We start from the raw sequence: 27490 nt of genomic DNA on the forward strand, positions 1-27490 counted from the left end.
GTGGATTCCAACTCTTAGGGAGCCCACCCCACAGAGAGAACTTCCTTGGCTGCCATCGGTGTAGATTGGGCTCACCAAACCTTCCCATAGAGCCAGTGGGGGGGCTTCAAAGCGCCACCCCCTCGGTTAGCAGCCACCACCTGACCAGTGCACATCCAATAGGAAGAGAGCAAAATGATGCTCTTGGCTACTAAAAGGGGGGCACAAAAAAAGTACTGCAGCTCTTAAAGAGCTGTCCTTTCCTTGGTTTTCTGGGAGAGTTGGGTCAGCGGTGTCCCAGCCTGGAGCTCCATGCAGACTCTGAGCTTAGCCTGGTGCTGCTTAGAATGGCCTAAATCAGCGGTTCTCAACCTGAGGGTCGCAACCCCTCTGGGAGTCTAACGACCCTTTCACCTGTGAAACATGACAGTGATGAAGTCGCAACAAAAACAGTTTTGTGGTTGGGGGTCACCACCACAGGAGTTGCTGTATGAAAGGGTTGCGGTATGAGGAAGGTTGAGAACCCCTGCTCTACTTCCTGGACAGGGCGTTCTCCCTGCTCTGGCCTCTGCCAGCACCACCAGCCGCGTTTCCCCTCAGCACCCCTCCGTTTCCTTCACCTTTGCATTGCTTGACGCTCGCTCAGCCCTGTGAGGGCAGAGTTCAGACCTTTGTTGGTGTCCCCAGACCTGACGGCACAGTGCTCGGCCCGGTGTGCTCACCCAGCACACCTTGGCTGCGTCTGTGACCAGAAGGAGCAGAATTAGTCAACCGTTTAAGACAATAAAATGATGCTTTAACCCTTTCATTTGTTTTCTAGATAATTTTTGAACAGAGTAATGCATTGTTCCACACTTAGTTGTTTTTTTAAGAGATTCTCAGAGGTGGCTTTTTTAATGACTTCAGACACACAGGACAAAACTTACTTTCTGTTTGCAGAATGAGATGTGCCTGGCTACTCAACAGCTGTCTAAGCAACTGCTGGCATATGAGAAGCAGGTAAGTTCATCGGTGCTCTGTGATGCTGTGCTCAGGACTATCTTGCTTGGAATTTCTTTTTCGGGGGAGGTGGGGGAAGGTAACTCATTGTGATTAGGAGGAGGAGGTGTACAGAGCAGACGGTCAGTAGTGCACGCAGCAGTTCATGCACATCTTGTTCCGACATGTCCATCACAGTCCCCTCCTTGTACCCTCTCTTCTCCTTCCTCCCCGCTTCCTGGGGGAATCAATTCCTCCTCCTTTCCTAAGCTATGGACTTTGTCCTTGAGATACTGCCCTTCTGATCGTCAGTGATCTTCAACCCAAGGGTGCGTCCCGTTCCACACCTGAAGGGTGACTCATGGTCTCGGGGGTCCGTCTATAGCTGGTCTTGTACAACTTTCCATTTTATACCTGTTCTCTAAAGGCCCCTCCACTGGCATCCGTTAGAGCTCTTCTCCACACTCCCATATTCCTTTCTTTTGCCTTGTCTTTCCTTCCATTTACCTGATAGCTTCTAGCAGGGGAGCATCCCCAAATCTTCATGAGCTATGAGGGGATTTCAGAAAGTCCATGGAAGAAGTCCATTATCTTCTAGGTCTGATCGTTTTACAAACTCTTTGAAGCCCCTCAATTGGCCCACAGAAGTAATCAGCTGCCCCTTTGAGGGTTCCTAGCCCTTGAGGACCACAACCGAGTCACCCCTAAATAGATGCTTAGGTACAGAGACTACTATGTCCAAGCAGAAAGGCGGTGGCCAGTGAGAGACTGGAGAACCTTGCTGGGGCAGGACAAGGAGCGTGCCCTATGCCTCTCAGAAAACCACTTCTGGCGTGGGTGCCCTGCCGAGAGAGAGGGAAGCTGGTGTGAGGGGCAGAGTACCTGGGGCCGTGCTATCGTGCTGACACCTGGCTCTCTTATCATTTGCCTTTAGAATTTTGCCCTCGGCAAAGGAGATGAAGAAGTGATTTCCACACTCCACTATTTTTCCAAAGTGGTGGATGAGGTAAGATTGCCACATGGCAGATTTTTCTTTGATTCCTTCTTGCGCCTCCATTCACCTGTATTTCGGCTCACTTTCCCCCAACACAGGTTTCCACTTAGACAGGTGAGGTCTCAGCTTCTGAGTTCATTTCAGAGCAGGCTGTGTGTTGCTGTTCATTTCTGACGTTAAGGGAACGGCTTCCTCTATGTAGACAGTAGAGCAGAAGAAAGGTTTCCTAGATGGTAGCTTTCCAAGGAGACTTTTAGACACTTGTTCTACGAGCTGTGTGTACAGTACATTTGGAATGTTTGTGAAAACGTGGGTATCATTTTAAGAGAAATATATCTTTATTGTAATGTACATACACATGTGTGTATATGTGCAAGGGGTATCCCCAAAAAAGCTGGCACAAAGCTCTACTAGACAGAGTTTTCGTGTTAGGCTGAAGGAGCATCGAGCAACTCAGCTGAGTTAGTGCACCCAGTGGCATTGCCTGGGAAGATTCTCTCTGGTCACAGTGAATTTTTTTGTAAAAGCAATTTTGCTCAAAATAAGGTGGTCAATTTAAGAGAACAGCATGTGGCTGTGAAATGTTGTTTGCTGCTAGAGAAAATGCCACAGAAACTGTTGTGATGTTGAACACAGCTTACAGGGACAGTACTATGGGAAAAACTCAAGTGTACAAGTGGATTTCTCATTTCAAAAACGGTGAATTGTCGATTGATGACAAACCTTGTTCTGGACATCCATCAACCTCCCAAACAGATCAAAATGTCGACTCGTAATATATTTGGAGTTTGTTGACCCAGTTTGTGGCAGATGGGGGCTTGGTTTTGCACCATGACAATGCACCTGCTCATGCCACCATCTCAGTGTGCTAGTTTTTGGCAAAAAAAACAAACAGCATGCCTCTCTTGCCCCAAACAACTTACTCACCTGACCTCACTCCATGCAACTTCATTTTGTTTCCTTAAATAAAGAGGGGCATGAAAGAACAGCAATTTGATGACATAGAAGAGGTTAAGGAAAAACGAGGGAGGTGCTGTCAGCCATCCAAACAGATGAGTTTGAAAAATGCTTCCAAGAATGGAATAGCAGATTTGACAAATGTATTACGTGAGATGGAGAGTACTTTGAAGGTGATATTGTTGTTGTTGTTGTTGTTGTTGTTGTTTAAATACGTATGTTTGGGGGAGGGGATTGGGTGAGGGGTATATATGCGTGTGTGTGTGCGTGTGTGTGTGCTCAAAACATCTTTGAAGAACCCTCAGCAAAATGTGGCAGTTAGAAACAGTTCATCTTTCAAAGAGTTTGCTGTGATTAAAATGGAAAATCATGATCAAGACTAAGCAGAAAAGAGAGATTGCAGATTCCACTCAAGTGTATGGCCATTGCTGTGAAGGAGACACAGTCTTTCGTTTGGAAAATCAGAAACTTCCTTTTATAATGATGCTGCCTGTATTTTCATTCATCCATTCAACCATTGAGCTGAGCCAAGCCATTGATTTCACAAGCATTTATTGACTACTGGCCAGCAGATGCTGTTTCAGGCATCAGAGATGAATCGGTGAACCAGCTGTCTGGTTCTCCGGGAGCCCGGCCCGGCCCCACTACTGCAGCTCTCTTTAAGATGTGTGTGGACAGGGGTGGGTACCAGTCCAGCTGAGCAGAAGGATGACTAAGCGATGTAATCAGAGAGGGCCAAGAGGTGAACTTTTTTGTTTTGTTTTGTTTTGGAGGGTGGAGAGGCATCTTTCTTACTTAACAGTGAACAAACAACCCAGTGGGGAGAAGGGAGAGGCCACCCCTCTGAAGTCAGATGATTTCCTGACCCAGAGTGCTGCTAAGGACACGAGGTTGCTTAGCTGCCGAAATCCCAGAACCAAGGCTTCCAGTTTAATATACTGACTCACCACCACATTTTCATGGGCAGGAAGGATCATTCTTTAGTAGGGGTTGAATCATTCCCAAAGGATGGAAGGCTGGAACCGTGATTTTATAGGGAGTAGAAAGGAGCCCTGTATGGTGTAGTGCTTATGCATTGGACTGTTAACCTCAAGGTCAGCAGTTCGAAACCACCAGCTATTCCAACTGAGAAAGATGGGGCTTTCTACTCCCATAAAGAGTTACAGTCTCAGAAACCCATAAACCCAGTTTGACCCTGTCCTATAGGGTCACCATGAGTCGGCATTGACTTGATGCCACTGTGTGTATGGTTAGATAATCCCACTGTTCAGCTGTCAGCTTGCCAGGCTGTGGTGAACTGAACATGGCTGTGGTGGTGGAAGCCGTACCACCGGTGCATCAAACACCAGTAAGACCACCCACAATGAGGCCGCGTTTCACCAGAAATTCCAAACTAAACTGGTCCACCAAGTACTCTTAAAGGCTTTGGCCTGCCTGCTTGGGATATGTCATCAAGCTAGGCTGACCACTGAAGATGATCATACTGCAGGGTACAGCGAGGGTCAGGGGTGGATTGACATAAAGGTCACCTAGTGAACCCCTCATGAAATGGATTGACACGAGAGGGGATCATGACCTCAGGCGTGCCAGTAAAGATGAAGGTGGTGCAGGAGCTGGCAGAGGTTTGTTCCGATACACGGGTTGCCGTGAGCCAGAGCCACCTGGACAGTGTTGCCCCCACCCCTGTGGCGGGGGTGGAGGGGCACTTCTAAACAAGCTCCTGAGACCTAGCGCTGTGGCGGCTGGGAGTCCAGCCAGGTCTAGAGCCGGGCAGAGGAGAGAAACTGCTAAGCTAGGTTTTCCTATCTTGGGCCTATACCGGGTCGGACATTTTTTCAAAGGAAGAAATTTGACCTAGGAATGAAAGACAAAAATCCCAACTAAAAGTCAGCCTTGTGTGGCCGTGGTTTGTGTGTAAAAGGAGACCTAGGAGCCAGGCTGGCATGTTACCAGGCATGGGGAGACTTCTGACCCTACTGATTTCCTTGGGCACGAGGTTCCGGATTAGTCCTTGGGGGGCCCCTGCATCAGGGAGTACCTGTCCTACAGATTCCATCTCCCAAGTGCCATGTGAGTGTCACCGTGTTATCCTCACAGTCACCATCCAGGGAAGAGGGTGTGGCCCCCGTTTTCACAGCCATGCAGCTTTGAGAGGCGGTGCGTGCACTTACACTCTGCTCGGCGACAGAGCAGTGCTTCTGAAGCGCTGGCCCCGCCGTGGTGCCGTGAATTGTAGCACCCACCAAGTGACCTGGTGGGACTATGCAACTTGGGTGTGTAGGACTCGAACGATGTGGCCATCCCATAAAATGACCAATCTCAGAAGCAGCGATGGAATGTACAATTCTGGGTGGGATCGAAATTATAAAATGGTTTGATATATGTATTAATCCCAATTAATAAAAAAGACTAGTATTGAACAATTAAAAAAATGTTTAAAAAGGAAGAAGAGCCAGGACTGAAGTGTGTCCTTAGGATCTTGAGATCCTGTGCTAAACCTCTTTGATCTCCGAGCCAGCGAGCGGTGGTCCCAGAGAAGCTGCAGTGCAGTGAAGTGGTGAATCTCAAAAGCGGTAGGATTAAGAGCAGGAGATGGAAGTAAACTTGAGTTCCTTCAGGAAGAAAACTTGCTGGCAGAGCTGGTGAATCTCGGGCACTTAATTTGGGGAGCTAGGGTTGCCGATACGAAGCTAGAACCAAGCTCCTTTCAGGCTAAGGCGTGTGGCAGAGTGGCGTGCCCTTTGGGTATTTATCGGCAGTGCTAAAGGAACTTTTTAACATTTGCCTGAGCAGGCAGAGGCCAAGGTACCACGTGGCTGTGATTCTGAGGCCCAGAGAGAGATGTGAATGTTGGCACAGCCGAGGGGGAGGAAAGCAAAAACAAAACACCCCAGGTCCAAAGAACTGTATCCGGACCATAGCTGATCCTGAATTGTACCCTGCTAACTCCTTTAATAAATCCATAATCGTGGTTAGCAAACCCAGCAGAGAAGTAGTGTGCTGTAGGGGGATTAGTTGATGTCAGAATAGAATAGGGTGAGACAGAGGGGAGGTATATCTGACCTCTTCCATGTGGGAATCTGCCACCGGCAACGTTGGTGGGGCTCTTCTTTCTCTCCCCCTTGTGGGGTCAGATGGGTCACACTCTCACATCGATTAATGGTACAAGCGTCCAGAGGCTTGCCACTCCTGAAGTGCGTACTGTTCGTCATCTGAATGGCATTGGGCGGCCAAACAGATGAAGTGACGTAGCTCAGCTCTCATCCATGAATGGAAGATAACGAGGCTGGACTCAGAGTGGCGAGAAATGAGCGATCCAAAGCTGGGACACGAAAAGTGCCCAGAAACTGCAGTGTTGGGAGTGACTGCAATTAATATTCCTCTTAGGCCATGGGGTAAAGGTCCTGGTGGGGTCACGGGCTAAATGTCCCTGCTATGAACTGGGAGGTCGGTGTTTCTGACTCAGCAGCTGCTCCGTGAGAGAGAGATGAGGCACATCTGTTCCCTGAGAAACCCTGTGGAGCAGTTCTCAGTTGGAGAGGGTAACTGTGAGACCACTCGTACAGGCAGCCACGGCCGTTAGCAAGCCTTCTTAGAAAGAGACCATGAAGAGCAGTGAGGGCAAATTGCATAGTTACCTGCTGCCTTGAGAAAGGTCCTTTTCTGACAAGGAGCGAGCCCCGGATGTGGCCGAGTTGTGGCAGAAGGACCACGTGCTCTCCCTGCAGCGCTGTCCCAGGTCCCCAGCCAGCGTGGCCTCAGGGTCATAGGCTCAGCAGGTGCTGGGAGGACCAGAGTGGAAACACTGTGCTCACTGCAGGCCGGGCATGGCTCAGGCTGGGGTCAGAGCCCAGGGGCTGCAGGGTCGACAGAGAGCAACCGTGGGCCGAATCCATGCCGTTAGAGCCGTGTCCTCCGACCTGCTTCGCCTGCTGCTTTACGAAGCAGTATGCATTTGCTAAGGAGGTGTTTTCAGTCAGCGTGATCCTGGCCCAAGCACGATGGTGCCAGGCCGTAGGAACGCGTGAGATGTACTTCACAAGGTTTCTCTTTCTTTCAGCTCAACGTCCTCCACACAGAGCTGGCGAAACAGCTGGCAGACACGATGGTTCTCCATATGATTCAGTTTCGAGAAAAGGATCTCACAGGTAACGCAGCTGGCCCCGTGCCGTTCATATCACCAAACCGGTTTCTGTCCACCTGAGGAAGGAGCCCTGGGGGCGTGAACGGTTGGCTAGGCATTGGACTGCCAGCCACAGGAGAGAGATGAGGCTGGTGGCTCTCAGAAACACGACACAGGGCCACTGCGAGTCAGAATGAACTCGGTGACAGTGGGCTTTTGAGTGTGGTGTGGTCCTGTCACCATGGCTCTAGGGGCGAGGTCGGCGTGCATAAAGTCCACCCCAGGGCGGTACTGACCACACACTCAAAACCCACAAACCCCTCACTGCCACGGGGTCATCCTGACTCAGAGTGACCCCACAAGCAGAGCCAAACTGCCCACCACGCCGCCAGAGCTGCCTGATAAGTAAAGCATGCAGAAGAGATCAGTTCACTGGGGGGAAAGAGTCCTTGGCTGGAGTGGCTACCGCTTTGGGCTGGGAAGCACATGATCAGCAGTTCGAAACCACCGGCCACTCCGAGAGAAAGGCGAGGCTACCTGCCCCGGAGTAAAGAGTTTTCCAGACTCGGAAACCACCAGGGGCAGGTCTACCCTGACCTGTAGGGTTGTTGTGAGTTGGGATCACCCTGGGGGTCCTGGAGGAAAATGGGTGCAGGGCTTTGTTCCGTCCTGCGCTCTGTAAATGCAGTGGCCACAGCTGCCGTGGAAGGACATGCTCCCCAGCAGTTCATTAGAAACACATGAGCATCTGTCTCTGAAAACAAGCCCCATCGAGTTCATCAGAAACAAACTGCTCAGCCCCGAGACCTCCTTGGTCAGGTGTGCATCCTCCCGGCTTGCTGAGGGCAGAGATGGGGCTTCCTGAGTCATGGCAGTGGGCTCCCTCCTCCCGTAGGACTGCAGCTCCTACTGCTTGTTCAGTGTGATGCGCCCACCTCCAGGCAGTGGGGCTTTGTGAACAATACAAAGAAGCCTCTTAATATCTGTGAGGAACATGATCATTTTTCTGATAACGCCAAGACAGATTTGACGTTTCCGAGGTAGGCGCTACGTTGGTGGACATGAGACCCCACGGGACCAGCACGCACGCACGCACACACGCACCATGCTGAGACAGCGGTGGTGGCCTGTCTTGCGTCCTGCTGCCTTTGTCACCAGCTAACCCAGTGGAATGGGTTACACAGGCGGGGGCAGAGATCCCAGGGAGGATTATGAAGCTGCTGAAACCAAGGAGGGAGAAGTGGAGAGCTGTGCTCCGATAGGAAGGGGGACACACGCACACTACCACCCCACGCCCCCCAGAGGGATAGGAGGAGAAATCAACGTAAAAGTGGGTGGGCAGTGGTGAAAAACCACCCAGAGGACATGAAACTCTGTGAAACAAGATAAAAGCGATCGTGTGAGCCCCGTAGGAAGGGGCAGCCCTCCCTGCAGGTATCTGTGTCTTTGGTCTCGTACAGGGACTTCACTTCCTTTTCCCCTCCCGTCCCCCCTCTTTAGATTGCCCTGGAGCGTCACGTTGCTCCACGGAGGAGCCTTCTTCCGGGTCTCTGACACCGTTCATCAGCGGGTGTTAGCAATGGCAGGGACAGGCCGTTCCTGGAATGTGGGTGATGGTGTTAGGTGCCATCCGTTTCGTTCAGAAGGAACCCCCCGGGCCTGCCCCATCCTCACGGCTGTTCCTGCGCTCGCGCCCATCATGGCAGTCCCTGTGCCAGGGCCTCCCCGGGAGGGCCTTCCTCTCCTGGCTGCCCCTGCACTCTGTCAAACGGGACGTCCTTCTCCAGGGCCCGCTCGTGCCTGACACCATCCATGTCCTAACGCCATTCTGACGATACTTCTTCGAGAAGCGTCTGTGTGTGCTCTTGGCAGCAGTCCCTGGTCCTTCCCACACCCTTCTCCCGGCACCGCAGTTAAAATCATCCAGTCTTCCTCGATCTTTTTTATTCAGTGCCCAACAGTCACTTGCATGTGAGGGGAGGGGGGTGCACCCTGGTCCTCAAAGGACCGAGACCCTGTGCAGCAGGTGCCTTGACGGCTGCTTCCAGGAGTGTTGACTGTGGGTCCCAGCAGCATGAACTCCTTGGCGACTTCAGCCTTTTCTGCAGGCAGCATGCTGCTCCCTGTTGGGGCCTCTGTGCACCCTGAATGTGAGTGCAGGCAGGGCCTTGTGAGGAAAGATGGATTGGGACACTCCTTTCTGCTGAACTCCTCGTATCAGCTCCTCTTTCCCTCATTCTCCCCCACCCCGTGAGCCCTTTGTAAATTACAAATTATTATTTTCATATCTTACACTGATCGCCAGCTCCCTTACCCCACAGTTTCTGTTGTTTGTCCCCCGAGGGGGCTGGGGGTAGGAGAATTATGTATCCATCTCTGCAATCTTCCCCCTACCTTCCTGATATCACTGCTGCCATTCCTGCTCCTGGATTCCGTGTGTCCTGAGCTCTTATCTCTCATCTGTACCTGTGCACATGCTTCCGTCTAGCCCGCAGTAAAAGGCAGGACTGAGGACGTGATAGTGGGCCCAGAGGGGGGGGGTGAGGAAACCTCAAGGAACCAGAGGAATATTGTGTGCTTCATCAAAGCTATACTGCACACTGGTTGACTCATGCCTCCCTTGTGACCCTTCTGTGGGGGGATGTCCCATTGTCTACAGATAGGTTTTAGGTCTCTGCTCCAGGCCCCCCTCATTCTCAACAATATGGTTTTATTTGTTTGTTTGTGGTCTTCTGATGCCTGTTACCTGATCCCTTTGACACCTCATGATCACACAGGCTGGTGTGCTTCTTCCATGTGGGCTCATTGCTTCTCTGCTAGATGGCCACTTGTTTAACTTCAGGCCTTGAAGACCCCAGATGCTATATCTTTTGATAGCCAGGTATTATCCGCTTTCTTCACCATGTTTGTCTTCAGTGATCGTGCTGGGAGGGTGAACATCACAGAATGCCAAGTTGTTAGAACAAAGTTCTTGCATTGAGGCAGGGCTTGAGCAGAGTCCCAAAGTCTGTCCACTACCTCAGTTTATTGCCATAAAATATATGTACATAGGCCAATACCTGTATTTTATTAACTAATGCATTACATATGACACACCTATGTTTATACCTCTATCCATAGCTTTGCCTCCTAGATCTTTCCTCTGTTTCCTGTTACCTTCCTCCTGCCCCACCACCACGCTTGCCCTTCTTCTGCCTCTTAGTAATTCCTCTCAGCTAGATTGTTCTTGCTCCAACACCCCCAGGATCTCTCCGTCCTCCCCGTTGTTGATTGTAATTCCCTAGTTGTTCCCTTGTCTATAGCTGTTGTCTGCTCACCGCTCCGTCCCTCCAGAAGAGACCTGGAAGGGGAGGGGAGAGGAGGGCGAGAGGGAGGTCCTGACACAACTCTTACGAAGATGATTGAACTAATTGAATGTGTGATGTGTGAGTGGCCCAGGGTCAGTGAGTGGGGGCGCAGTGGAAGCCGCAGCCCCAGTTGATGCAGGGCCCTGGCGGAGCAAGAGGGCCTGACAGGCCGTGTTGGCAGGCTTCCCCGCCCCGTGCATGGATGTGAGTAAAGCACCGGTTGGCATGTTTGGTCCTCCTTTGGATCTAAGATGCCCCCTTTTCTCTTCTCAGAAGTAAGCACTTTAAAGGATCTCTTTGGACTGGCCAGCAGCGGTACGTATGCCGCACCTTCTCTGGTCTTGACACCCTGTGGGTTTCCTGCGCGCCTGGGCTGTATGTGGAGGGACTCCTGGCGCCCCACGCGTGCACGGTAGAAGCGTATCGGGTTCCCACGGCTTTGAAAGTAGATCATGAGGCCTAGCTTGTAACGCTCCTCTGGCTGGCTGGGTCTGAGCACTAACCACCAGCTCTTGTCCGTTGGCGTCACGCAGGGACTGTGGGTCCCTGGAGCCAGGATCACCTGGCCAGCGACCAGCAGCAATCCCGGGTGGGGTGGGGTGGGGTGGCACCCTAAGGGATGTTCCTGCGGGGTGCTAAAATGTCCTTTGTTTTCAGAGCATGACCTCTCAATGGCCAAGTACAGCAGGCTGCCTAAGAAAAGGGAGAATGGAAAGGTAAAATCAACTCCTGCCTGTTGCTTTTCTCCTGGTCGGCTTAGGCTCCATTCCTGCCTTCCCGTGGCACGTCCCTGGAATGGAGGCCACCGTGATGGTGGTTTGGGGTTTCTTTTTACTTTTTTCCCTAAACCTGATCTTTTTCCTTCTGAATCTCACATCCAGACCTCCTCTGCTCTGTTTCTAGCTTTCCAGACTTGGAGTTAAAAATCACCTGGTGGCTGTTTTGCGTTTGTTTAACTGTGGGCCGGGTAAACGTTTGCAGAGCACATCCGTTTTCCTTGGAGCAATGTAAACACCTGCTTGCTAACATTAGTGGCGGTGCCCTCAGTGTCCCAACTCTGTCCTCCTCCTTCCTGGGGAAGCTCCCTGTGTCTGTCTGTCCTTTCTGCCTTCTGAACTCCGATTCTGGACAAGTGCTGCCTTTCCCTCTCGGAAGGGTCCTTCAGGACTGAGCAGTCGTGCCCACACGACAGGGTCCCTGGGGGTCTGGTCACATGTGTCTTCATGGACATCTACGGGCCGGCCACAGTTTTGGGGTTTCCACCAGCCCGTAGCAGACAAATGAGCCGACTCTTATGAGGTTGGCTTTCCATCTGTGTGTTTCTCCTGGCACCTCCCGACCACAGCGGTTCGGGGTGAGTGATTGCCAGGCACCATGTGTTAGTCCGGGTGGACTAGAGGAACCAATTCATAGACATTCCTATATGTGTAAGATGGAGCTTTATATGAAGAGTAATTGTACATTAAGAAAATATCCCAGCCCAGACCAGATCAAGTCCATAAGTCCGATATTAGCCCACTCACACAACACATGCAGTGATGCCGGGTGCAGGAAGATCAGTCTTGTGGATCCAGTGGTGGTGGATGCATCTTAGCGCTGGCCTGGGTCTCCATGTGACTCCTACAGCTTCAAGACTCTGGTTGCCATCAGCATAGCTCCATGTGGCTTGTCAACAGGAATGTCTCACAGGGAGTGAGCATGTGTCCTGCCTCCAACGAACTATTTATCTCCTTAGCGCCTCCAAATGAGGTCATCTAGCTGCGACCTGATTGACAGGGTAAACCCCACCCCTTCACTCTTAATCCTCTCCAATTGACACCAGATGATGTAACTCCCACACACCATCTCGTTCTTCTACTCCCAGACTTGAGCAGCTTTCCCACCTTGACCTTCTCTACTCTGTTCCTCCAGACAGTGAGAGATGAACAGTTTGCACCCTAGATGGCTGCTTGCTAGTTCTTAAGACCCCAAGTCAGTGTGGAACATTGTGGATTATGTTAGGCCACTCGACTTCGCTAACCCCAAAAACTGTCCTGAGCCCCCAAGCCCAGTGGTGCATTTCCACAAAGTGTAGGTTACGGCTGCGGAGTGGTCAGAACTTTCTCCCACTTCCTGCGCCGTAAGGATGGATCTGTTTCTATGGCACTTATACTTGCCTATGAGAAATTGCCGCTGCCAGACCTGTATTGCTCCTGGTCATGGTCTCGTTCACCTACCCGTGCCTGCTCAGCCCGCATGTTTGCCTGTGTTCCCACTCAGGGTTAGTAGTCTTACTGGTGTCGCAGGCTTATGTAAACAATGGTATTTACCATTGTACTCTGTAACCCTCGTGCATCCAGCCCTCTGCGTGTCCCCGGGCCTGAGGGGGGAAGGCTCCTCACATAATGCCTTTCCCTTCCCCCACGGAACGTGCCTTACTACCTAGTGATTGACGTTCCACCCCGTCACGGACAGCCATCAGCGCCAGTTTCTATCTGCCACCTTTCAACTTGCTCCTGGGTAACTCGGGGGTTATCTGTCATGCGGGCCGCGTGGGCCTCCACGCTCCAGGCCTTTAGAGTTGATTCTGATTCCTTAAAACACATCCTCTCTAGAATTTTATTTTGCTTTCATAGATACTGTTGAGTATTTTCATGTATAAATTTCTTACTTCTGGTACATGAATTTCTCAGGCCACTTATTTCTTGTGATAGAGTCTCCTGAGTGACCCAGAATGCTGAGGCCTTTTTGTGCAGACTTGCCGCCACCTGGCTCCCTCCAGGGCTGTCCCCCTTCACGGGTCTCCCTCCTGGCAGCCTCCCAAGCACTGACATGTTCAAATTTTGATAGATATATATATTTTTTACCTCAGGTCTAGAACTTTTCATTTGGGGAATGGGGGGTGGTGTCTCTAATGGAGGTGGTCCTCTGCCCGTGTTTTATTATATTCGTCATGGAAAAGGCGGCTGTAATCAAGCAGGCTGGTGTCAAGGTTGCCTGCGCCTGCACACCTGTGTCCAGCATTCAACAACGTGAGCCCTCGCCTCCCCCCAGGTGAAGTCGGAGGTGGTGAAAGAGGTGGCGGCGGCGCGGCGGAAGCAGCACCTCTCCTCCCTGCAGTACTACTGCGCCCTCAACGCGCTGCAGTACCGAAAGCGGGTGGCCATGATGGAGCCCATGATGGGCTTTGCCCACGGACAGGTAGGGCTGAGACCTCGCCTGGGTGGGAGACCAGCCTGACCGCTTTGCGGGAAGCTCAAGCACCGTCCTTGGCGGAAGTACACGCTCTGGGAAAGTTTCGGGGTTCAGCATTAGGGGAGCCGTGCCCTCCATTGGGCTTGTTGCACCCCGTGTTCAGGGAGTGATGGTCTGCATCCCACGCTTCCTGCCAGTCTGGTCCCAGTCCCCCACCCCCCATCTTTATCTTCCCCGTGCAAAAGAAAGGCAGGCCTGGCCCACTTTCCTCAGAAGGAGCTTACTGTTACGGTTGATGCCTCCAGGCTCCTGCCCTGGATTCTGCAAGGGCCTGTGCCGCTCAGCACCCCAAACACTGGTGGCTTAGTGGCTATGCATTGGGCTGCTAAGTGCAAGGTCAGCAGTTCGAAACTACCAGCCTCTCTGTGGGAGAAGGATGAGGCTTTAGAGTCTCAGAAACTCACAGGGGCAGTGCTACCTGCCCTGCAGGCTCGCCATGATTGGGCATCGACTCAGTGACAGTGAGTGTTTCGTTTCTGTTTTACCATAAGCATCAACCTTAATGGCATTTTCCTCAAATGAGCATTTGAGAAATGGGCGGGGATGGGTGAATTGAATTGCCAGCACCTTACCATGGCATCTTGATGTCTTCTGGGGTCCCTGAGTATCTATTTGGGTTCTTCCCCTACTGGATGACCTGTGGGAGGTTCTGGTTTAGGAAGGGGACCCAGTGACTATGCCTGTGAGACTAATGGCACCGCCTGGTCCCTCCACCCCTGCCCTGCCTCCACTTCCATCCACTCCAGAGCCTCCCTCTGGCCTGGGAAGAATGCACTTAGGATACGCCCCGTGCAGGATCTAGGATCACGAAGGGCACGAGGGAGAATGGTCTTCAGGAACAAAAAGCCCAGCTTTTAAAAAGGCCTCCACCTGTGTGAGCATTGGCCTTACGATGGATTTCAAACCCCATGCTCCAAAAACACATCCTTCCATTCAGGGACAGGAGAGACCAGACAGGCCCTTTTTTACATCCGAGCTCAGTTGTCAGTTTTTGTAATGTGTTTGTGACGTTGCCAAGTAGCAAGGAGATTAAAGTCACCTTGTGCCCCCAGACAGAAAATTCCCGTAGATCATCTTCCTGGGTGCAAGCAAGGAGGACCACCAACTAGCACCGCCCACCCCGACAGCCGTGCTGCTGGGCATCGGCGCCCACCGCAGTGCCCTTACTCGCCCATGCACTCCTTCTGTGCTGGTCTGCACCTGGAGCCCGTGGGCCTGGGAGATTCCCTCAACAAGCCCAGCACCCCTCTCAGTGCCTGTGGTCTCATTTTCAAGGACCGAGATTAGCACCTTCTATTTGTCATCTGAAAAACAGCTGGTTTTGAAGACATAAGACCAACTGGTTTGCTCCCTTGCAGATGTCTAAATGCTCATGAAAATGACAGTTCTTTTTCTTGGAAAAGTTGTTTGGGGTTGGGATCTTTTTTTGGGGGGGGGGGTGTTGTTTGTTCATTCCCACCACCATGAGTCGTGGGTGAGTCGAACTGCTTAGCCCTTTAAATCCGCCTTTATGGGGCATCCGGCATCGTAGCTGATGGCTCTGACCACTGCCCTTCCTGCGGGCCCTTTGCATGTTGTTCCGGTGACTCAGGCAGCAGCACCACCTCTGTGGAGGTGCGTGGACTCTGCTTCTGTCCTGTCTGGCCCTGGCCAAACAGGTTTTAAGTTAAGCTGTGATTCAGTCCCCATGCCTCCCAGCAGTCTGAGGTCTCACAGTCTGCACAAGCAGCTCCTGTTCCAAACATCCTGTTTCTTTATACACCACTGGTAGTTATCAACCAAACCCCGTAAAGCGCCTTAAACACTACAGATTCGAGGGGCATTCAGGGATTTGATGGTAACAGGCAGGCTCTATTTCCTAATGTTTTCTCATCAAAACATATTACCGTCGCTGCATTATTACGTTAACGGTGTTTTAGTGTGGATGGACATGGAGCTGGTTTCCTTGCATAGAAGTCTGCACAACATACTGAGACAAATATTTGGCCAGCTGACGTTAGGTACAAAGTGCACCAGCTCTTGGACTGACGGACATATTTGACATAAAGAGGGACAGGAAAGGACGCCGTGTGTAGCCCAGGGGCTGCGCTACAGGTCTGTGAGCACACAGGGGTGAAGGCTCGTGGGGTACACCCGCGGGAAGTGCCGGGCAGCGTGGCTGTGGGAACAAGATTGAGAACCTTTGTGTGCGTGGGCCATGCAGCCTGCCTCCTGTCACACCCACTGCCGCCCAGCCCTTCCGGCTCACAGCCACCTAATTGGGACAGACGTTGGAGAACTGCTCCCGGGCCCGAGACCAGCACAGCTTCCTCCTGCGGAACTCCCCGCGGCTTCAAGCTGCTGACCTTTCCGTCAGTGTGTTTGTGCTTGAGCGCTGTCACCACTGCGCATCCCGACCTCCTTTATGGATACTTCCCCCGGGGTGATGCGCTGTCAGAGGCTTCTGAGGATCCGTAGCCCAGCTGTCCCTGCGCAGCCTGTCCACACCCACCCCAACTGTTTTCTGAGCCCCTTGGGAGCTGGATGGTAAGCCTCTGGGGGAACCTCATGCTGCACTGTCCCAAGGCTTGTCTTGCCAGGGCTGTGATAAGGCTGCCATCTTGCCTGAAGGTGGACGAGACGTAACCTCCAGAGTACTTACCATCTCAAGTCCACCCCGATCAAAAGCTGGTCATCAGCACGGACGCTTATTCGGCAGGGCTCTCTAGAGAAACAAAACCAGGACACTTGGGATTTTATATTGATATCATGGATAGGTTTATACAGCACGAAGGAATACAACAGCTAATTAGTCCACACAGCAGTACAGAGGGCTCAGTTCAACTCACTTCCATGGCACAGTTAATATACTGGCAGTCCTTCAACTCGCAAGGGCTGTTGGGCCCAAGGTCAAGGAAGCAGACAGCTGAGTCTTCCCTTGGGCAGTGCAGGCAGTCCAGCCACAGGCAGCAAACAGCAGGGTGGGTCAGCAGCCATCAGTAGCTCAGGAGCTTAGTGAAGCAGGCCCCGGATAGGATCTCGAACTCAAGCAATGCAAGACGACAGGATCCGCCAGCTCAAGCTAAAACGACGCGCACACACCAGCAGCATGGCGAAGCAGATCTCAAAGGAACCTCAAGCTCTAGCAACAGGATCCCTGGTTGACTTGTCCCACAGGTAGTGCAGCTCACGAGGTGAGGCAGAGAACTAGCGAAAGCAGCAGTACACTGGTCTGATCACCAGATAGCAAGAGAGACAGGGGCAGGCCTTGCCAAGCCATTTATCTCTTTGCCATCCAATCCAACTGAGACCTGATTAATCCCACATGTTCCTACTGGCCAGGTTGGCACAATAAACCTACTTATCACTCCCTCACCCCAGCAACTAGTGAGGGACCTGGTATATGCCCAGAACTAACTTAGACGTTATTGCCGACACTAGCAGGCTCTCAGTGAGCTCACAGCAGGGTGTCACGGCCCCCAGCCCCTAACAGCTGCTGGCAGGATGGTGGGAGTGACTGGAGGTGGAGCCTGGTGGAGGTGCAGCAGCACATGGGCAACGAGGGCCCAGCCAGTCCGTGCTGCCCCGCCCCCTGCCCAGCAAATGGATTCATGGATAATGTTTGTAAGATGACGCTCACTTTCACTCACATTTGTGCCTTTCAGATTAATTTCTTTAAGAAGGGAGCAGAGATGTTTTCCAGAAATATGGACGGCTTATTATCCTCCACTGCAGACATGGTGCACGGGTAAAGCTGCCTTTGCCTGAGGTGGGGGCGGGGCGTGAGGGAGGTGGTAAGCCTGAGGGTGGCCCCGCCCCCACCCGAGCTGCCCGGGTGTGGATGTTGGTGGTCCAGGGTGGAGGAGCAGCTGTCTCTGCAATGCTGCTCTGTGGGGGGCTCAGCCCCTCCAGCCGTACAGGCTACGTGTCAGAGTGTGCGTCCCCAGGCCTGTGTGCCCCGAGACCTGCTCTCCAGCGCCGCCCCTCCCCGTGCCCCCACCACCCTACCAGTGTCAGAAATGCCTGCTGGCCCAAATCAAGGAGGCTTTAATAGGATAAGGAAACTCCAGTGAGCTCCCTGGGGGGAATCACCAGTGGCCCTGAGGTTCCGTCCGGCTTCTGCCTGAGTGCTTCTGATGCGGGTCGGGGCAGGAGAGGAACGACTTCTGAAGCCAGACGATGGGTCACCTGCAGGAGATTGTCTTCAGGGCTTTATCCCTCTTCCCCACAACCCCCCCCACCCCGTGGGCCAGCCTGTGGCCGGCTCGTGGGGCAAGGGCAGCTGTTATCTCAGGCCCCACCTCACCGGCCCCTGCAGTCTGGGCCGTGCCAGGGCACTTGTCAGGGGGACACATGGTACCCTCAGCTTTGTGGCTGCATGTTCTGACCACATCCTGGTTTTTCCTCTCTCTCTGGGGGCTGGATTCCCCACTCTGCCGAGACAGAGAGGTGGGCAGTGGTGACAGGGTTGCCTCGGGCATTTCTCACCTGTCATCTGAGTGAGCAGTTCCGGGCACGGGCAGCACATTGTCAGCCACGTCGCTGTGTAGCTGGCTTCCTGCATATCCAGCGGTGTTCCCTAAGATCAGCAGGGGGAGCAGGAGACCTAAGTTAGGGAGCAGAGAGTAGCAGCCCCATGTATCTGCCCCTGGCCGCTTCGCTCATCCCCCAGGGCTGGTCCGCCTAGGGGGAGCATCGGCGGGGGGATGGTTTTGCCCACTGCTTCTTAGCCGACCCACCTCCTGTCTCAAGCATCCAGGTAGAGCTGGACGCCGAAGCCGAAAAGATGCGGGTGTCCCAGCAAGAGCTGCTCTCTGTCGATGAGGCTGCCTACACCCCGGACTCTGACGTCGCCGCACCACAGATCAACCGGAATCTCATCCAGAAGGCTGGCTACCTGAACCTCAGAAAGTGAGATGGTGCTGTGGCCTCTTCCCAAAGCAGTCCCCGGCTCCCTGAAAGCTTGAGGGTGTGGGGGCAGGTGGGAAAGCCAGTGCAGCCCGGGATGACACCTGCCTGAATACAGGGTGCCTTGGAGGCCTGGAGCCCCAGAGACACGGCCTGGAGAAGTCCCCAGGCCAGTGGATGCCAGGACGCTGCAGGCTCCCTGTCCTGGTTCTCAATGGCCAGGTGTAAATCGGCCACTCCTAGCTGCCGTCCTCTGGGACCAGAGGGCAGTGCAGTGCAGTGAGGACCCAGCACTAAGCCTCCAGATGGACAGAGCCACACAGGAAGGGTCACGTACATGGTATTCTTGTCTTCAGGTGCCCATTTTGAATGCAAGGGGTGGCCCTGTGGCTCCTAGAGCAGAGGGAATCCTGAGACATGCAGGGAAGAGCACCGACGTCGGTGCCAGGCCCCCAGGCTGGGCTCGGCCTGGACTTATGCATCTGTGAAGTGGACCTCATAGTTACAATTCTGTCATACGTTCATGCCCAGCAGGCAGTAAGCATTCCGACATTAGCTGGCCTGTCCTTTTAAAGGCTTGTAGTTAGAGGAGCAGGAGACCCAGTGCCCGATAGGAGATATATCCGTTTGTACAGGAGACACATCCGGGCACATGGTGGCTGCCAACAGATGTATCTGAGAACCCTCCAGCTCAGGACCTGCCAGCTGCTTCCTTACCAGGGTGTGGACGTCCACAAAGTCTGTAAACTTAGGAGCCACCGCCAAGGGTTCCCCTAGGGCAGTGGTTCTCAACCTTCCTGGTGCTGCGGCCCTTTCATACAGTTCCTCATGGGGTGGGGACCCTCCAGCCATAACATTATTTTCGTTGCTGCTTCATCACTGTCATGTTGCTACTGTGATGAATCAGGGGACCCCTGTGAAAGGGTCGTTCGACCCCCCAAAGGGGTTGCCCAGGTTGAGAGCCGCTGCCCTAAAGCTCTGTAGGGATCGGTCCCCTGAGCAGTGACAGAATTCTCCTCCCGTCAGCAGCTTGTGTACGAAAAAAGCATCCTCTACAGTTGGAACACAGTAGATTTGGGGCAAGCGCTGTGGGCCCATGTGCCCCTGGGACGATCTAGGATCAGAGCAGTCCAGATCCTGTCTCTGAGAAGTGAGCGCCCTCCGCGGCTGCTCCTCCTCCTGGGATGGCCTTGACCCAGCTCCTGCGGGCGGCTGGCTTGTCTGGCGCTGGGCCCGGACCGGCACACCCCGCATCATCTCCCAGGCCGCTCAGGCTAAGGCGGACCTCTTCTGCTGCCCTGTCAGTGGTTCTCAAGGCCGTTTCCCTCTCGCGTGAAGAAGCACCTTGCCGACATGCCCCCAGGAGCAGGCAGCAAGCCTCGTGCTAACAGCTTTTTCTCCACGCAATGCCCTCAGTAAAACAGGGCTGGTCACCACCACCTGGGAGCGGCTGTACTTCTTCACCCAAGGCGGGAACCTCATGTGTCAGCCCAGGGGCGCCGTGGCGGGGGGCTTGATCCAGGACCTGGACAACTGCTCGGTGATGGCAGTGGACTGCGAGGACCGGCGGTACTGCTTCCAGATCACCACCCCTAATGGAAAATCGTACGTCACATGGGACGGCTTTGGGGGGACAAGTGCCCAGGGATTTCTGCACCAGCCCCGCCTGGAGACCGGGTACCCTCCAGGAGCCTGGTGCGTGTGCTTGGTAAGCAAGCACACGTGGACCCTGTGGAGTCCACCCTGCCTTGGCAAAGAAGCCTCCATGGGATTTTGGAAAATCCCCGGGGGTCAGCGAGAATGGGCCTCGCTACGGAGTCCACTTTGAGCCAGAGCAGGGGCCGGCAAACTGCAGAGCCAGGAGAGTTATCCCGCCCCTCACAACCAATTAAAAACCAATTAAATATAGTTTCACAAATGAAATCACCACTATCTGAATAATGCCCTGTAAATGAAACGATGACAGTCTTCGTTTTCAACTTCACATCAGAGCCACATCTGGCTCTCAAGCCCTGTGCTAGCTCAGGACTCCCACCCCCACGCCTTTCTCCGTTTGTACGTGAGGAAGCTGAGTGCCAGCACAAGACAGGCTTTCTCCATTATGCGCCCAGAAGGGGGGCCCATGTTCACGCTGCCTCCCCTGCGGCTGCTGTGGGCTCAGAAGCACTCACTGCCGTGTGTCCTTCCAGGGGAATAACGCTCCAGGCAGAGAGCAGAAAGGAGAATGAGGAGGTAAAGCTTCCTTCCTTCCTTCGTCCGTTCCCCTCCCGCCCCGGCCCAGCGGGACGGGCCTGGGCTCACTGCGTTCTCTCCGTGTCCCCCACAGTGGATCTGCGCCATAAACAACATCTCCAGACAGATCTACCTGACGGACAACCCAGAGGTAACTCCCAGCCGCCTGCCTCTCCCTTTCCCCTTGCCCTCCGGAACGGTCCGTCAGGGCCCGGCTCCCGGGGCTGAGCATGCCCTTCCTGTGGCTTCTCAGGCCGTGGCCCTCAGGTTGAATCAGACGGCACTGGAGGCCGTGACGCCCATCACAAGCTTCGGGAAAAAAACAGAAAGCGCGTCCCCCAGGTAACTAAAGAGCAAGAGACAACTGGCTTGTGTGCAGCTGGGGCTGCGTAGGACTTGAACACAAGCTGCTATTTCATACACGCCCAGCCCAGCCCAGAAACACTGCTAATGTCCCTAATGTGGCTTTGCCTGCCAGGTCCCAAACCCAGTCACCCAAGTGTCGGGGGCATCTAGTCAGTGCTCCCTGCCCTCGCCCCCCTCCCCCCCGGGCCAGCATCACAGCTCTGCCGGGGGCAGACCACACATGGGGGCCCTGTACCGCTCAGGCATAGCCTGCGCACAGTGACTTCGTATGCATATTTATGATGTACTTCCACATATTTCTTCCCATTGCTACAGTTTCCTTAATTGTTCCTTTTAAGAACTCTACCCTGTCCCAGCATTGATGTTTCTGGCTCCATTGGACGCTGGCGTGGGTTTGCCCTTCTGCCCTCTGCTGGCTGTGCTTGCACAGCTTTGCGCTGGTTTTGCCGGCGGCTTGAGGGTCAAGTACAGGAAGCCCCCTCCTGTCTTGATGGCATTTTCCCTTTGCTTTATTAGCAGAGGAGTCCTGGGGGCATCGGCTGCGATCTGCAAGGTTGCCAGTTTGAAACCACCAACAGCTCTGTGGGAGAAAGATGGGGCTTTCTGTTCACAGCCATCTCATCAATACTGGCTCGGGGCGACCTTCCAGGGGCAGCTCTGAGTCTGTATTGATTAGACGACAGTGGGATTACCCACAGAATGGACTGGGGAATTGGTTGAAACCACCTCCCTTTGACTTTTATTTGTAAACTTCGCACTAGCATGTAAGATGTAGAGGTGTCATTATAAGGAATAAGGGTGAGAGAGATTTTTTGGTTGGATTTTCTCTTCTTCTGCACTCTAGTCAGAGCGTGAAAAACTCAGAAACAGAAAATGACAACATCTCGCCCAAAGCCGCAGCTGGTGCTCCTGAAGCAGAACAGCTGATTGCGCCAGGGACCCCGATCCAGTTTGACATTGTGCTTCCCGCCACAGAGTTCCTGGATCAGAACAGAGGCAGCAGGTAGGGCCTAGGGAGCCGGGAGTGCAGACCCGACGTCTCTTGGAAATGCGATCAGGCTGGTCTCCTTAAGACGGCTGCTTTGGACTGCCAGCCCCAGGGCCCGGGCGCCGTGTAAGTGACTCTGCCCTGATGCTGTGACTCTGACTGCCCCCCCGCAGGCGGATCAACCCATTCGGTGAAACTGAGGATGAAGCATTTCCAGAAGCGGAAGGTAAGAGGCCAGTCTGTCCGGAATGGCAGCCAGCGGTGAAACAAGACCCAGAGCCTAAATTGAAATGATGCCCCACAGATGCGGTGTTCTTGTGGAAACACCACATTCAGCTGAAAGGTTTCCCACCCACCCCTCGGCCCCCTCCAAAAAGAGCCCCTCCACATTGTACCTCCTGTAGAGACAGGATGCCCACTCAAACTCCGAGGTCCCGTTATTACAAAAGCAGCTGAAAGAGGACGAGAGGGCCCAGGAAGAAGCACAGTCCTGGTGGTGAGCTGTGGTGTGTCTCACGGTAGGAGACCAGGAGCGCAGACAACAGCTCATTCTTGCACTTGATGAAGCCGTGACTCACCAAGTCGCTCAAGTTCAGCCCCTGCTGTTTGAGCTACGTTCTTACACATAAATAGAGCCCTCTGAGTACAGCCTGTTCCCGGCCAAGGCTGCCGAGTAGCCAGAAGCTCTGGGAAGATTCACTTGGATACACCTTCATTGCGGGGGCCTGAGGGCATCGGAGCGAATGATGCTCCGCTCACTTTGATTTTAAGACGAGACGAGAGCTGGCCCTGTTGCCTCACGGCGATGAGGGAAACTGCACAATGTTCACGTGAGCCCTGCCTCCAGGCTCGGTGCTCTATCTGAATGTGTTAGGGACCCAGCAGTGTCACATAGGCTCGTCAGCAGTCTTCCTGAGTGTGCACGTGCCCACTGATGGCTACATGCGCCGAAGGGAGGACCAGGCTAGGGAGGTTGCGGTTACCAAGTGTTTCCGTCTGGGTAACCAAGGAAACAAATCCCCAGAAACTCTTATGTAACAAGAGAGAGTGCTGTCCAAGCCCATATGCCCAACACCAATCCACAAAGTCCTCCTCAATCTCACAAAACACGCGCAATGATGCCACCTGCAAGAGGAAAGCCGAATCAGTGAATGTGTAAGCATCTCAGTGCTGGCAGGAGTCTCCATGTGGCTGCTCCAGCACCCATGGCTGCATCAGTGTAGGTCCATGTGCCTTCTCCTCAGGGATGTCTTACAGGAAATAAGCCTTGCAAGCTGAAGCAGGGAACTGGCTAAGGCAGCTGCACCCAGGTCCGACCATCAAAGAGCAAGAGATCTGAAAACTAGAAAAGTTAGGCTTACTGAGCCTAACTGCGTCCTTCAATTAATCCCACATGTTTATTGGCCAGGTTGGCACAATAAACTTTAACTATGTCACCAAGTTTAGCCAGCTTATTTGGCACTGCCAGACCCCCACTGGCATGCTATCGGGATCTGATGCCCTCATGATGGCAGTGGGCAGAGCACTCTCTGTCAGCTTAGAACCGGCACTGCTCATGTGGGGTAATGTGCATACATTGAATTGAGACCCAACGGCATATTTTACTTTCTGCAAAAGCATTTATTTTATAAGAAAATTTAATGAGGCAAAGAAGTGACGTGTCTGGTCTAGTCGCTAGGCTGGAGAAAAGTCCTTCGCTTCAGAGAAGGTGAGATGAGGGCATCCAGTAGCCACCTGGAGCCTTAGCACTGAAAGGGCGCTCAGGTGGCCCTGCCATCTTGCTTTCTCCCCTCAGAGGTGAGGACAAGGGTGCCTTTCTGGCCCGAGGAAGTAGTTCTCCTTAGAAAATTCCTTAGGGGGGATTCCTTAGGAAAGAGCTCCTTAGGAAGCAAGCAGACCGCCCCTCCTGCTTCTCTGCTCGGACCTGCACACTGGCACGGTGCACACCACAGCGGGCAGGACGTCGGGTCCTAAGCAGAAGGCGCTTTCTTGCAGATTCTCTGCTGCAGCAGATGTTCATTGTTCGGTTTCTGGGGTCCATGGCCGTGAGGACGGACAGCACCACGGAAGTGATCTACGAAGCCATGAGACAAGTCCTGGCAGCCCGGGCCATCCACAACATCTTCCGCACGACCGAATCCCACCTGATGGTCACCAGCCAGACCCTGAGGTACAGCCCGGGCCCGTTGCCCTCGGCAAAACCACGTGTCCCTGCCAGCCACTCAGGCGGGAAAGACACGTCGCAGCCACGCTCAGCTGCCCCTCCACACCCACGAGGGTAACCGGTCCCAAGCCAGAAAGTGACGAGTAGTGGCAGGATGTGGAGAAACGGGGGCCCCATCTGTTGGTGGTAGGGACGTAACATGGGAAACAGTTCTGGGGTCTTCGAAAAGTTAAACCCAGAATCGTGGTTCTGCGTCGGGCTGCTAACTGCAGGGTCAGCAATTCGGAATCACCAGCTGTCCCAAGGGAGAGAGTTGGGCGCCCCGTCCCCGCCGAGTCACTCGCTCAGAAACCCACAGGGCAGTTCTGCTCCGTCCTGTAGGGTCGCTCTTGAGTCAGCACTGACGCCGTGGCAGTGGGTTTGCTTGTTTGTCAGTTTTCTGAGGCCCAAAGGACTGACAACGGGCGTTCAGACAAGCAGTGTTACAGAGGTGTGCAAGGCCGCACTAGTTACAGGAGATGGACACACGGCCCCAGTGTCCTTCAAGAAACGCAAGAACAGAGCGTGGTCCATCCATTACTAGGGAATCTCCCTCAGTCGGAAGAAGGAATGACGCCCTGAGCCATGCCACGATACGGACAAGCCTTGCAAATACCACATTAAGTCAAAGAAGCCAGACACAGGAGACACCATACTGTGTGGCTCTGTCCGTGTGAAATACCGAGACTAGACAGGGCCATAGGTACGGCAGTTGCCGTACGGATGCTTCCACGGGTCGGGGGGAGGAGTGGGGAGTGACGGTGGACACGGGGTGTCCTTTCATAGTGACGAATGCCCTGGACATGGACAGTAGCAATGACGGCCCAACTCGTGGGTTGTCTTCAATTACCACAGCGCACACCGCCGTCCACCCAGAGTGGACCTCATCGATTTTGAGACTGCAGTGGTCACGCAGAACCGGATGCTGCTAAGAAAAACCCAGGTTGCCCGGTTTAGGTAGAAAACTTTAAAGTTGCTCAGGCAATACGCCGTGCGTGTTTTTTAAGTAACGGAAGTTATTCCAACAAGGAAAATCTGTCTGGTGTATAGTCTCTTTTCAAAAAATAATTACATCAAAACCCATGTCGAGATACAGAAGTAAAACGTATCTGTAGAGTTTTGTGTTTTGCTTAAAATTCCATATACGTTTCCTCTCGTCCCGGATGTACAGTGAAAGCAGTTGAGAGAAGGCAGGGTGGGTTGTCCAGCATCAGGCCGGGAACAGCTGGGTGGGAATTCACCTGGGGGGAATTTTCCTGGGGGGCCTCGGATGACAACGAGCGTGTGGAGAATACACACAACTGCTTGTTTTGCCAGTTGTTGACTATACAGACACCTGTGTAAGGGCCACAGCTTTATGGAGACGTGCCATGTACGTTCACTAGCTCCTGCTCTGTTCCCAGAACTGCAGCCAACCTCAGGACATTCCATCACCCCCAGAAACCGCATCCCCAATAGCCATCCCTCCTACCTGCTTCCCGTCAACTCTCCCAGCCCTTTCCTACAAGTGGGATTATGACCACTTTTTACAGGGAGAATAAATGTTCCCTTTCACTCCCCAAAGGTTCGGCAAATCAGTGTGAAATTTAAATATCTAAAGGCTACGACAGGTAAATTCTGACCCAGTAGAAATTCTTACCTTTCCCAGTCGACCTGAGATAGCAGGCCACGCTTTACTCATGCAGTGCACGCTCCACGAATATCGGACCTGATTCTCAGATGATGCTTTAGACGTTGTTCAAGAATTTGACCTTCAGGCCTCCTTGAACACCGGCCCACCTGCACTAAAAGGACATGACCGCTTCATCAAAATGCCTCGTCAGCCTCTCACCCCTCCCCTTTCATTGAAAACGGATTGCTGAGTTCGGGAGAGAGGGTTGAGGCAGCACTTGAGAAGACGTGTGGACACGGAGGCCTTAGCTGGCCTGTCCGCGTGAGACAGCAGAGCTGTGGAGGGTTAAAATGCTCTCTCACTTCTTCGCAGCGCCGTAGGACAGAGCAGAACTGCCCCAGCGCCACCAGAGAAAACACGGTTCAAAATTCATTCTTCTATTTGGGTAGTCTCCTGTTTAAAGTGCCCGCCCGAGCTTTGGGCGGCCCCTGCAGCCGTCTTGCCTCACCCTCACCCAGACGCTTAAGGGGGCACCCGTGTGATTTCATCAAGAGCTTCCAGAGTCCCCTAAGAATCTTCAGTTTACCCAACCTTCGTGATCTAACTAATCTCTCAAAATTTCAGGCTGATCGATCCTCAGACTCAAGTCACCAGGGCCAACGTAAGTACACACGCGCTGCTTCACTCCAGCGAATGCTCCTTAGCGCCCCTCTGGGTCCGCCTCTAACCCAAAGCAAGCCCTTCATTCAGACTTGCCTAATGAAATCGCTGTCACTCATGCTACTTTTTTAAAAAATAATTTTATTGGGACTCTTACATCTCTTATCACAATCCATACATTCATCCAATGTGTCAAGCACCTTTGCACATCTGCCACCATCCTCATTTTCTTTTTTCCCCCCATCATTTTATTAGGGGCTCATCCAACTCTTTTTACAGTCTGTACATACATCATTTGTGTCCAGCACATTCATGCCATCATCATTCTCAAAACACCTGCTTTCTACTTGAGCCCTTGGTATCAGCTCATTTTTCCCTCCTCCCTCCTCCCCATGAACCTTTGATAATTTATAAGTAATTATTATTTTATCATATCTTACACCATCCGACATCTTCCACACCGAGTTCTCCGCTGTCCATCCTCCAGGGAGGAGGTTACATGTAGACCTTGTCATCTGTTTCCCCTTTCTCCCTCACCCTCCCTCCACCCTCCTGATATCACCACTCTCACCACTGTTCCTGAGGGGCTCATCTGTCCTGCATTCCCTGTATTTCCAGTTCCCATCGCACCAGTGTACATCTTCCAGTCCAGCCGGTTTTGCAAGGTAGAATTGGGATCATGATAGTGGGGGAGAGGAAGCATTCAAGAATTAGAGGAAAATTGTATGTTTCATCAGTGCAACACTACACTCTGGCTGGTTCCTCACCTCTCCACAGCCCTTCTTTAAGGGGATGTCCAGTTTCCCCCAGATGGGCTCTGGGTCCCCATTCTGCACTCCCCCTCATTCACTATGCTATGATATATATTTTTTTGTCTTTTATGCCTGATAACTGATCCCTTCGATGCCTTGTCATCTCACAGGCTGATGT

The 27490-nt window shown here is 53.0% G+C and overlaps 1 protein-coding gene across 2 annotated transcripts in view; it reads left to right on the forward strand.

The window, feature by feature from the left end:
• APPL2 (adaptor protein, phosphotyrosine interacting with PH domain and leucine zipper 2) overlaps nucleotides 1–27490 on the forward strand; it is a 61175-nt gene that overhangs the window by 28808 nt on the left and 4877 nt on the right. For both annotated transcript variants that reach the window (XM_075551048.1, XM_075551049.1), the window contains exons 3-18: nucleotides 919–978; nucleotides 1892–1963; nucleotides 6969–7056; nucleotides 10652–10693; nucleotides 11036–11094; nucleotides 13412–13558; nucleotides 17257–17339; nucleotides 18344–18502; nucleotides 19916–20104; nucleotides 20689–20731; nucleotides 20826–20882; nucleotides 20985–21073; nucleotides 21942–22100; nucleotides 22259–22311; nucleotides 24081–24255; nucleotides 26525–26561. In XM_075551048.1, the coding sequence (XP_075407163.1) occupies nucleotides 919–978; nucleotides 1892–1963; nucleotides 6969–7056; nucleotides 10652–10693; nucleotides 11036–11094; nucleotides 13412–13558; nucleotides 17257–17339; nucleotides 18344–18502; nucleotides 19916–20104; nucleotides 20689–20731; nucleotides 20826–20882; nucleotides 20985–21073; nucleotides 21942–22100; nucleotides 22259–22311; nucleotides 24081–24255; nucleotides 26525–26561 (1512 nt within the window). The remainder of the gene's footprint in view (nucleotides 1–918; nucleotides 979–1891; nucleotides 1964–6968; nucleotides 7057–10651; nucleotides 10694–11035; nucleotides 11095–13411; nucleotides 13559–17256; nucleotides 17340–18343; nucleotides 18503–19915; nucleotides 20105–20688; nucleotides 20732–20825; nucleotides 20883–20984; nucleotides 21074–21941; nucleotides 22101–22258; nucleotides 22312–24080; nucleotides 24256–26524; nucleotides 26562–27490) is intronic.

The sequence above is a fragment of the Tenrec ecaudatus genome, chromosome 6 (assembly GCF_050624435.1).
Source record: "Tenrec ecaudatus isolate mTenEca1 chromosome 6, mTenEca1.hap1, whole genome shotgun sequence".
Lineage (NCBI taxonomy): Eukaryota > Metazoa > Chordata > Mammalia > Afrosoricida > Tenrecidae > Tenrec > Tenrec ecaudatus.